Consider the following 11,738-nt stretch of genomic DNA (forward strand, 5'->3'; position numbering starts at 1 on the left):
CGTGCGAAATTGGGGCCACTCCATTAGGTACATTTTGATTCATAAATTGTGCTTTCAGTGTAATAATTCTAAAATCGGTCTAAAATCTATCCTACCCAAAAATGCCGCCATACACACACACACACACACACACACACACACATATATATATATATATATATATATATATACGTTAAAAAACTTAAAATACTTTTTTCTTTAAAAAAAAATACACACACGCACTATAGTGGGTTTTTTTTTTAAAGAAAGTCTTGCTTCGAGTTTCATAATCTTAGCAATTGGGTGTATCACTGGCATGAAAGTAGGTTACTTATCATAATTGTCAGCATGGTCATGATCAGTATCAGCTCCCTTTTGCCATAAACAAGTCTGGCGAAGTGAGGTGGAAGCCGAGCGCTTTTCGCCGAAATGGTGTAGTTATTTCTAAGGCCACTGGAGGGCGCGGATGAGTCGTTTTGGGGGACCTGCGCGCTTGCTGGCGTGGTGACGTCAGTGCCAAACAAGCAAAAGATAGAGGCGCTGTTGACGCGCTTCACAAGAGTGGCGCGCGCGCACGTGTCTCGGTTCTTTAGGGATTTCCCGGTAGGATGGTCAAGTCTCGTACGCTCCTATGCCCATGTGGGTTGGTAGGAGTTCCACGTACTTTTCCAAGTCCTGACATCATCCCCCGGTTTTTCCCACTTTGTTGGCGTTTGTGTGTGTGTGTGTGTGTGTGTGTGTGTGGTGTGTGTGTGTGTGTGTGTGTGTGTGTGTGTGTGTGTGTGTGTGTGTGTGTGTGTGTGTGTGTGTGTGTGTGTGTGTGTGTGTGTGTGTGTGTGTGTGTGTGTGGGAGGGGACAGAGGCAAAATAAAGAAGAGATGGTAGTCAGGTGACTTTCCAGAAAAAAGTGTGTTTATGTGTGAGTGATGTGTGTGTACTGTGCAATATGCATATAATTTCACTGACACATAAGCAAGGTAACATTTTATGAGATCTTCGATGCAAAGAAAATATTATATAATTAAATGTATTTATTTATTTATGGTTGAAAACAATCATTCGATAGTTAATTGATTACCAACCTATTTTATTCATTTTATTTATTTGAACCCTAACCCTAATCACAAATAAATAAAACAGGTTTAATTCCTGGGACTAAAACATTTTTTTATTCCCAGGAAAGATTATATTCAATAGACAAAACATGCGTTGTTTTATTTATTACAAAATGTGATTTTTTTTTTTGGGTAAAACATAGAACATATAGAAAGCAGATCCATTTTTTTACATCTACATCCTCCTCTGGCTTGCCGTCTCCTCTATATCCATCAGCCCACCTGAAGAGGTTACTTTAGTTCAGTGGGCGCGGCTTGCTGACCGTGACGCAACGTTGCCCCATATCAGCACCTCCTCCATCGCGCTCTCCCAATTTTTTACTCACTCCAGATAAACGCTTCCAACACCAAATGATGCTTATTGTTCGTAAAACCTAACACGTCTATTCCATTCAATATGATTTTGATATAGAAGAGATAAGCTGCACTGCATTGCTTTGACTCCAACCCCCCCCCCCCCCCCCCACCATACCGCCTCCCCCTCCCACCCTAATCTCCAGATTGCCGGTGCCTCTTTGCAGCAAGCAAGCAAGCAAGCATCCAGTCCAGTCCACGACCGCCGCACCCGGGACCCCCCAAACACCACGTCCACATGAGACAGACATGCTCGCCTTCGTGCTGGTGTCCGGCTCGCTGTGGATCCTCTTGGGTAAGTCTTATCATTATCATTAATACCAACAATCACAATTTGTCCTCATCGTTCACCTTCATGCGTTTTTTAAGGGGAGGGGGCGCAGGGTGACGCACAAGGCCGACCTTTTGCGTCATGCATTGTCTTTTTGCATTTAATTCCATTGGTTCTTCATTTATTTTTAACTCAAAGGCCCAAATAGGATGCTATATAGGACGGATTTATGGTGAGATGCTAAGCTAATGGAGATGCTAGGACAATCGAGTGCATACGTCATCATAGGCCATTCACGCTTTTTTGTACTCTAGAAATGGATGGCTGCATCCGCGCATGGATAAAAGTACACGAATGAGGTTATTCGTCCCGTTTTAATGTCCTCCACCATGCTTCACAGAGATGGCGGGGGGGGGGGGGCAGTCGGGGTGGAGGGGTGTTTGACGTCGAGGTCGATGCTGATTGGACGACACAACGAGAGCTGTCCACGCGAGAAGTGGTGCTGAAAAAAGAGGAGAGGGTGCCAATGGGGAGAGAGGAAAGGAGACGCTTTATTAGCACGTGGGGGCCACATTTGATGAAACAGCGACGTGCTATTGTTTTGTGTTAATGTATTTTGTAGTGGTATTTTTCATGGTTCAAAAATATCGTGAGATTTGTTGAATCACATTTCATTTGTGTATGAAAATGAATGAGTGTAGTCAAGAAATACGCTGCCAATTTGATATATTGTCAACATGTAACATTTTTAGGATTGTTTTTCGATGATTGTTATTTCAGTTCTAATTGTTCATTTATTTAGGAATTACTAAAGATTAACTTCGAAATACATAGGTGATACATAAGGTATTTTCGTTTGATCATTTTTTTAAAGAAAAGGTAACACTACTAAAAAAAAATAGGACGAGCATAAAATGACCTGTTCCAGCGTCCCGTCTCATCACCTGGCTGCTGCTGTCCGTCATTAAAAATGCATGCTACTTATCTTAGCACAACCCATGTAACCGTACTCCTTTTTCTTTAAATTTTAATTAAAGATGTCCTAAAGCTTCTTTAGGCCGTTAAAAACTGACACCATTTCAAAAGTATTTTCTCTGGTTGTCAACAAATAGGAATCCAACTTTGCAGAACTTAACAAGAAATGGCCACATAAAACAAAAGACAATTAACATGGGGCAGCAAGACATATAAATAGCGTATCCAAAAAGTCTTCTTCCTCGTCTTCTTCTTCCTTGAAATTTGGTCTTGCAGTGCCTTTGCTCTTAAGTGCTTCCTCAGCATTCATCCCCTCGTGGCAGAGCAGAACGTAATGGCTGCCCGGGCGGTAAATGCTGAATCAGGCTTGTACCTCTGCGGTGTGTTTGAGATATTCGTGAAAAAACTAGTTTTAGCATTATTAATTGTCTTTTTATTTTGAGGGGGGTTCAATTACCTGGGTTTGCAATCAACCCGCCGACCATAAACGGAAGTGTAGTCAAATAGGCAGGAGGTTGTTTTGAAGGTCACACACATGCTTTTGCATGCGCCACTTTTGTTGTTGCCTGTGGGTTTTATGTTTTTGTGTTAAAAGGGGGAGGAGCCAAATGAAGTGGTGTGACATCTCACATGCTTGGCAGTTAATCTCACCATGAGCAGTGAGAGTGTGTTTTGACTTCCTCTTTTGCGTTTCAATGCCAAGTAGCGCAGCGTTACAATGCTGTTACATTCAACTCCTCATTAGGAACCATTTCGATTGTTCCCAAGAGATCTCCAAAATATGCAATTAAAGATGTCATTCGTCTGGAATTAAAAAAAACTGTTCCTTCAAGCTCAACAACTGCTCACGGCAGCAGTCGTAAGAAGGACGAACGCCTGAGCACGTGGAGCCAACAAGAAATGACACGCCTGCTAGTGATGACGTCACAGCGTGGTTTTTAAAAGCCTGACATCTGTTCGCAACGCTGTCAAGTGGCGATAAAGCGAGCTAAAGAGTGACAGAAAGAGAATGAGAGCGAGAGAGCGATCCAGGTCAGAGGCGTCCGTCCGTCTCAGCTCTAATCGGCTCTGACATCCTCAAGATGGACACTAATCACCCGCTACAGCCTTTAGATGGCCTGATAGGGCGGACTTTTCAGGACCTGGGTCCGTGGGAGCGGGAGTCCAAAATGAACTCGCTCAAGAACAAGAGGTCCCTGAACACAACACAGTTCTATTCCAAGATGGCCGTTCATTAGGAACCATTGAGATTATTCCCAAGAGGTCGCCGGTGTTGTGTCCATGCTGTGTTGGTGGCAGCTGTAGCAACAAACTTTTTAGCGGGAGATGTTTGAGAACTCCACAACCTCTGCAGGGAGCCAGTGAAGTCACTACAGGACATTTAGTTTGATATCAGCTGAGTAAACCCCAAAGAGTTCGCGTCGTGCTCCTTTGTGGGATCTTGAACGCAACGCGTGCACGTCTATATTTAGATTTGCAGAAGAGTTTTCTAATCTTTGACTGTCACTGTTCTCCGACGTTGATTAATCCGGTCGGGATTTGTCGTTACTGAAAACTGGTTCTCAATTGGACTTGACAATGGCAATGGCTTAGACCCTGAACGCAACACGGTGGCCGCTCCGTAGCCTTGACAATTTAGCCGTCGTCCCACAGAGCTGAGTTCGACGCTGATGGAGAAGATGCAGGGTCAGGAGATGCTAAGTGGTCTGAGGGTGCCGGACATGGCGGAGCTGGGCCACTTCTTCAGCTCGCTGCCCACATCCACGCTGTTGGGAATCGGCGCTCTCGCCGCTGTGCTGGCCTACTGGCTGGCCACCAGGCCTCGCCCCGTCAAACCGCCATGCAATCTCTTGCACCAGTCCGAGGAGGTGCCGGTAAGACTCTCGGCGGATGAAAAGAATGACAGGAAAGCGCAGGACGAGAGCTTTATCGGTTTGCTTCCATGTCTTTTTATGAAGCGCCAAGATGGCGGTCGTAGGTCCATGATGGGTGACGCTTCCGAGCTGCTGACTCATTACCACGACGACGCGAGGACAATGTACGAGGTCTTCCAGCGAGGCCTTCATATATCAGGTACGCAAGGACGGGGTCGCTCAAATTGACGCCGTGTATTGTTGCTGTGGTGACGGTCGTCGTCTCCTTTCTCGCAGGCGACGGGCCTTGCCTGGGCTCTCGACTCCCCAACCAGCCTTACAAATGGCTGTCCTACAAAGAGGTGGGATAGAAGTCCGACATTTCCAGACGTCCGTCCGAGACGATCATTTATAAATTGAATCGCAAATTATTTTACGTTTAGTCAATGCATGTGGCCCAGGTATTAAAAAAAAAAAGTGCTGCAGAATTATGTAAACACAACAAGTCTGTGCTCTGGCTGCAAGTTAAAAGGTCCTCTTGCACTTTTTATTTTTTTAAGATTATTATCAGAAGTCATGTCACTTCCAGTCAGACGGAAGTCATCCGTGGAGTGATTCAAGGGTGAATGTGTGAGCTCGCTGCGGGTTTGCTACATGTGTGTCACAATGGCCTTTCCGTATTGTCATTGCGTTGCCGCCACCCCGCAGGTCACGTCCCGGGCCGAGCATCTGGGATCGGGCCTGCTACACCAGGGATGCAAGGCCAGTCCAGACCAGTTCATCGGGGTCTTTGCTCAGAACCGGCCTGAGGTTATCCTTCCCTTTGCACTTAGCCGTAAAGCCCCAAAATATAAAATTGCGCTTTATGAATAGAATAGCCTTATTGCATTCATTGAGGAGGACAAATTCCTGTTGTCTCTGTGTCTTTGACAAACTAATCCTTCAATCATGTTTGACTGTTCCGCTCATCTTAACAAACTGTATGAAAGCAAACCTGTAACGTAACCTGTCAAGTTGGACTGACACATTAGCTTAGTTAACAATGGGAGTTTTTGTTGAGTTCAATTATGCTCAACTCTTTACAAAAGCTCATGTAAACAGTCACTTGTTAGCATGTTAGCATGTTAGTGCTATTTTCCCTAGAGAGATTAGAATTGGTGTACCGTAATTTTCGGACTATAAGTCGCGGTTTTTTTTCATAGTTTGGGTGGGGGGGCGACTTATACTCAGGAACGATTTATATACATATATATATATATATGGTTTTTTTTCACTTTTTTGGGCATTTAATGGCTGGTGCGACTTATACTCCGGTGCGACTTATAGTCCGAAAATTACGGTAATAATAATGAAAAAAAAAAAAGATTAAAATATGATCATACTGTTGACAAACCAAACAATGTCAGATAATGACATTTTGATATTTTGCAACGCAGTGGATCATCTCGGAGCTTGCGTGCTACACGTACTCCATGGTGGTGGTGCCCCTTTATGACACGCTGGGTCCCGACGCCATACGTTTCATCATCAACACGGGTAAGAGGCTGGTTAGCCACTGCTAATTACATTTCGGATATTGTTTGAGACCCTATTGAAAATATATTGGCAGTAAGTAAGCGTGCCATTTTTGTCCCTGCAGCCGACATCTCAACGGTGATCTGTGACAAGGTGGACAAAGCTCAAGTGCTGCTAGCCAACGTGGAGCGCGCGGAAACGCCGGCCTTGCGCCGCATCATTCTCATGGATGCCCTGGACGCCGTCCTGGTTGAGCGCGGACGCGGCTGCGGTGTGCACGTGCAAGCCCTGCTGGAAGTGGAGGTAGCACATGGCCGCCACCGCAACGTTAGCATCTGTCAGGTTGCAAGTTTGACGCCTAACAAATGATGACGTCCACTGCGTGACCAAGAAAAAAACTTGCGTGACATCAAAGTATTTTTGTTGCGCTACGGCTTTTACATCATCAGCTTAGTCAAAACAACAAACCGGTTTGTCGCTTCTTATATGTGTGCACGTTTGTCCCGCAGGCGCTGGGCAGAGATAACCATCGAAAACCTTTAGTAAGTATGAATAACATGTTTCATCTCGATGACTACTTCATCAGGTACACAATCTAATGAGTTACAAAACCACAATACAAGTCTCATTATTTGCCTCGTGTGTTTATTTATTGAGATCCTAATCGTTGATTTTTTATGAATAATTTTGTATTATTATACGACTACGATGGAGATGTAATTATGATGACGTGACTGATTTCCCCCCGCACAGCCGCCCTCACCACAGGACCTTTCTATTGTGTGCTTCACCAGTGGAACAACAGGTGATCCGCAACCACCATGATCCATCACTCAGAAATAAGAAACAACGTAAAAAAAAAATAGAAAAATTCCTGCAGAAATTTGAAATGGAATATTTGTGCATTCTTTTAAAACACAAAATTACAAGCGTGCCTAATATTCACGTTTAATTCGTCCCGCTCAGGAAACCCGAAGGGGGTGATGCTCACTCATGGGAACGTGGTGGCCGATTTCTCTGGCTTTCTCAAAGTGACAGACGTGAGTCACTAAAATCAACCGCATTTATCGTACTTGAACTCTGAGCCTTTTCCGTTCATCCTATTCTTCTCTGCAGAAAGTGATTTTTCCCAACCAGGACGATTGCCTCATTTCCTTCCTGCCGCTGGCTCACATGTTCGAGAGGCTCATCGAGGTAAGCAGTTCTCACACACACACTTCGGTCATGTCCTCAGCTGACCTGACACACAATCAGGAAGTGCTTCTGTGAGCTTGCATTATTGCCCCCGCACACCGCTCCCTCCACCAACTGTACTTCCACTGGCAATAGTGGGTTGATGGAAGTCCATATATGGGCGCTTGTCTGTTGCCTGTTGCCACATGTCTAGCCACGAGGTCTGAAGCAGAGAATTGTTGTTCTCGGCTTAAAAAAAAAAAAGCCTGAATCGTTCTTTTATGAGTCACATTTTTCTTTCACAATCATGTTTTCAATTATGAACACTACTTGCACTCTTAAAAATGTTATTTATGCCTACTGCAGTATCAAAAATGTGTTTGCCAAGTTATCCACATCTGTGTATATGCATGCATATTGTAAAGTCAAATGGTGACAATGTTGTTTGGCCTCCCAGTCGGTGGTCTACTGCCACGGGGGGCGCATCGGATTCTACCAAGGCGACATCCGCTTGCTGCCTGATGATATGAAGGCCCTGCGGCCCACCATTTTCCCCGTGGTGCCCCGCCTGCTCAACCGTATGTACGACAAGGTTCGTTTTAGAGCTCCACGGCGATCGACCGGGTTTCAAAAAACAAAGTAAAAAAACCCAACTTTTTTGTTGTGCTCTGCAGATCTTCAGCCAGGCCAACACCCCGTTGAAGCGCTGGCTTCTCAACTTTGCCGCCCAGCGAAAAGGCGCCGAAGTCAGCAGCGGCGTCATTCGCAGCGACAGTATTTGGGACAAAATTTTCTTCAGTAAGATTCAGGTAACATGATTTCAAATGTCCTTCATCTCTGGCAATCTGGCAGAACTTGAATATCCTGTGTGTGTGCAATGTTTGTGTGTGTATTTTGCAGGCCAGCCTGGGTGGCAGACTGAGGATGATCATAACCGGGGCAGCTCCCACATCGCCCACTGTGTTGGGGTTCCTCAGGGCAGCTTTAGGATGCCAGGTTATAAACACGCATTGGCGCCTCATGTATGCAAGGCATCAGAATGAATAATTATCTAACAAGTGCTAAAATGCGTCATAGTTGTCAGAGGTGCTGACTATTCAATGTATATATGTAGATCGCCATAGATGTTTTGTAGGATTTCATGCAACAACCTGCATACCTGCAGGTTTACGAGGCGTACGGGCAGACGGAGTGCACGGCTGGCTGCACCTTCACCACGCCGGGAGACTGGACGCCAGGTGATCGCTCATTTCTTATACAACAATCCTTATCTGAGGTCCAATAGGTCAGAATGGTGCAATAAAAGACGACACTGGAAGAATAATAAACAAGTATCGGAATGAGGTTGCTCGCAAGCATGGCCAAAGAAGGTAAAAGTGGTTTGGCCGCATTACAGAGTCAACAAATGATGACGGACCGATGCCATAACGAAGGAGACACGTCACTTTTGTGCCAATTGTTTTTGATGAATAGGATTCACATGTAGCTTGCATTCAAAAGTGTAAACAAACAAGAAAAGCTCATTTACCCAGAGTGACGTTATATTTGTTGCATTCAAATCCATGTTTATTTGGCCTCAAATTGATTCATTAGCAACAACTTATTTGCATTATTTTTACCCCATTCCGAATGAGCAGAGTAGGCCCTTATTATAAGAACAAATATTTGTATTATTTCTTAAACTATTGAATTAATACGGATCCAAATGACGCATGTGTTTTCGTGTAAGTTTGCGTTTCACCAGAAATGCAACTGAGCTCCGTCGCAAAATGTAGTCTAGCACTACCACCCGCTGGACAATACTGGTACTACAGAAAATGTTACCTGGCCGAATGAGTAAGCCTTTTTCTTGACCTGGTCTTGGCCTTTAGGTCACGTCGGCGCTCCGCTGCCTTGCAACCTCATCAAGCTGGTGGATGTTCCGGAGAAGAACTACTTTGCCGCCAAAGGAGAGGGTGAGGTAAGTGTAAAAAAAAACCAAAATTTGGAGGCAACCATATATTTTTTGCAGACATTATTTTGTGTCTAGCATGAAGGTACCTCGTAGATGATGCACTTTGATTAACGTTGATTGTTTTTGTAATTACAGCCAATTTAGTGTAAATATCCCAAAAACTAATCAGACCTTTGTATCTGTTTCAAATGAGTTCCTTGTTTGTATTTCAGGTTTGCGTGAAGGGACCAAATGTGTTCAAGGGCTACCTCAAAGACCCCGAGCGGACCGCCGAGACACTGGACCCGGACGGCTGGCTCCACACCGGCGACATCGGCAAATGGCTGCCCGTACGTCTCGTGAATTGATATCGTCTACGTTGACTGACGGTGGATTGATCGCGCTTTTCTTTTTTTTATTCCAGAACGGCACCCTGAAGATCGTGGACAGGAAGAAGCACATCTTCAAGCTGGCCCAGGGCGAGTACATCTCTCCCGAGAAGATCGAGAACATCTACATCCGGAGCGAACCCGTGGCCCAGCTTTACGTGCACGGAGACAGCCTCCAGGTCACACTAGTTCTACAACTATCGGACTGTTCATGTCCCCCCTCGGTTCTTTTTGATATTTATGGTCCCTGTGCGCAGTCCTGCCTGGTGGGGATTGTGGTGCCCGACCCGGAAGTCATGCCCACGTGGGCCAAGAAGAAAGGCATCTTAGGCACCTACAAGGACCTGTGTAAAAACACAGTAAGTAGGTGGAGACATATGGCAAGGTGGCATTTTTGAGCCATCTCAAGAATTGCAATGCCTGTGTGGATAGGAACTTAAGAAGGCCATCCTTGAGGATCTGGTGCGTCTGGGCAAGGCCGGCTCTCTGCACTCTTTTGAGCAGGTGAAGGAATATTTTTTCAATGGATACGCAGAATTGTCGTTGATTTGTATGTTCAAGCTAACCTAGCATTTACTAGTTGTTTTGGAAACTCTGAAGATTCAGACAGTTCATATGGCGCCAGTGGCCTCAAAATGTCCTCTTCCTTGGAACAGGTGAAGAACATCTACATCCACAGCGAGATGTTCTCCATCCAGAACGGTCTGCTGACGCCCACGCTAAAGGCCAAGCGGCCCGAGCTGCGGGAGTTCTTCAAAGAGAAGATCGAGCAGCTCTACAGCACCATCTCCATGTGAGGGCAGACCTCCAAAACCACAGTAACGCACATTCAAGAACAAACAGCAAAAAAAAAAAAATTAAAAAAAAGTCACCCTCCGTGCATCCAGATCGACCTCGACGTGCTGTAGAGTTTTCATTCAAACATCCAAAACATGAACTTTTTGTGGGTTCACTCAAGGATACCTCCTGCCTTACCAGTCATGGTGGCCATTTTGAGGCACACCCACCCACCACGCTTCTCTTTCCTGTCCTTCTTTTTTTTTTTGCACAAAACGAACGACGAAGAGGGTAAAAGCAGGACTTGTTGGGGCAGTGCATGCAGTTGCCCTGCTGTGAAAACACAGACTGACCATTCACTTTTAATTAAACAGGACCTTGTATTTTTTTTTTTTTTAAACCACACACGAGTAATGTAGAAGCTGTTCAAGATTGCTCCTTGTCCCAAAGTGTGGAAACGAATGATGTATGTGATGTACGTGAGGACAGCTACGCTATAGATGTAAGCTTATTTATTGACAATTCAAGTTGGCAGTTTGAATGGGATTTTTATTAATTTTTATTCTTTTAATTGTGTGTGTGTGTAGTGGGACAAACGTATTTATTTTTCTTTTCTTCTGCAGTCGAATCAGCAGCATATCCTTGTAATAATAATCCTAATAATGATGACGACTGGGGACAGGAGGGAGACCAGGTTCATGAATTAAAAAAAAAAACATCCTGGAATGATTTTAAACTGTTGTCTTAATTATTCCAAAGGGTTTTAAGAAAATATACTATTATTATTGTTAATTAAAAATTAAAAATAAAGCTAATATATTTATCTTATAATACTGTCGATTTCCGGTACGGGCTTCCAAAATAAAAGCTAATTGACGTAGGCCATTTTAGGTCACGTGACATATTAAGTACGTTTATTATGCTTTTGCTGATGATACTTTTATACTCCCCCCCCCCCTAGTTTCCACCTACGCTAAGTCAAGTTTAATGTTAGCAATGATTTGAACTAGCGCTTACCGTCAGGAGTTTAACGTTAGTCGAGCGAGCGAACACCTGACCACCATTTAACGCGCCCCCTGCTCAGTATTTGCTTCAAAATGTTCCCAAGGAAGCCCCGCCGCAAGGCAGACACACCTTTGAAGGCGCCTCTGGCATACGGTAATAAGAAAACAAACTTAATTTACAAGAAGAAAAAGTCTCCTGTAAAGACGTTTATTTCACTGCAAGGTCGGGGAAGCCTGAAATCAAGAAAGCACCAAGCAATACCAGAACACGAGCCTCTAGACAACACCGTTGAACAAAGTGATTACACACGGGTGAGTACTTTGATTATATTTCTATATTACATTCGGGGTCGAAATGAAACACTAAAGTACTTTTAATTGGACTCATTCATTTTGTAAC

General features: G+C 44.5%; 1 protein-coding gene across 1 annotated transcript; it reads left to right on the top strand.

Moving 5' to 3' along the window:
- Window positions 1-1,444: 1,444 nt before the first annotated feature.
- On the top strand, window positions 1,445-11,070 carry acsl6 (acyl-CoA synthetase long chain family member 6). Its single transcript, XM_037269907.1, has 21 exons — window positions 1,445-1,743; window positions 4,348-4,568; window positions 4,653-4,767; window positions 4,845-4,909; window positions 5,256-5,357; window positions 5,984-6,083; window positions 6,187-6,365; window positions 6,572-6,604; window positions 6,816-6,867; window positions 7,029-7,102; window positions 7,179-7,256; window positions 7,693-7,827; window positions 7,910-8,044; window positions 8,136-8,231; window positions 8,401-8,473; window positions 9,107-9,195; window positions 9,402-9,518; window positions 9,593-9,736; window positions 9,815-9,916; window positions 9,990-10,061; window positions 10,214-11,070. Exons 1-21 carry the CDS (start codon window positions 1,698-1,700, stop codon window positions 10,352-10,354), a joined length of 2,169 nt encoding a protein of 722 aa, XP_037125802.1. The 5' UTR covers window positions 1,445-1,697; the 3' UTR covers window positions 10,355-11,070.
- The last annotated feature ends 668 nt before the right edge of the window (window positions 11,071-11,738 follow it).

This window comes from Syngnathus acus, chromosome 14 (assembly GCF_901709675.1).
Source record: "Syngnathus acus chromosome 14, fSynAcu1.2, whole genome shotgun sequence".
NCBI classification, from domain to species: Eukaryota; Metazoa; Chordata; class Actinopteri; order Syngnathiformes; family Syngnathidae; genus Syngnathus; species Syngnathus acus.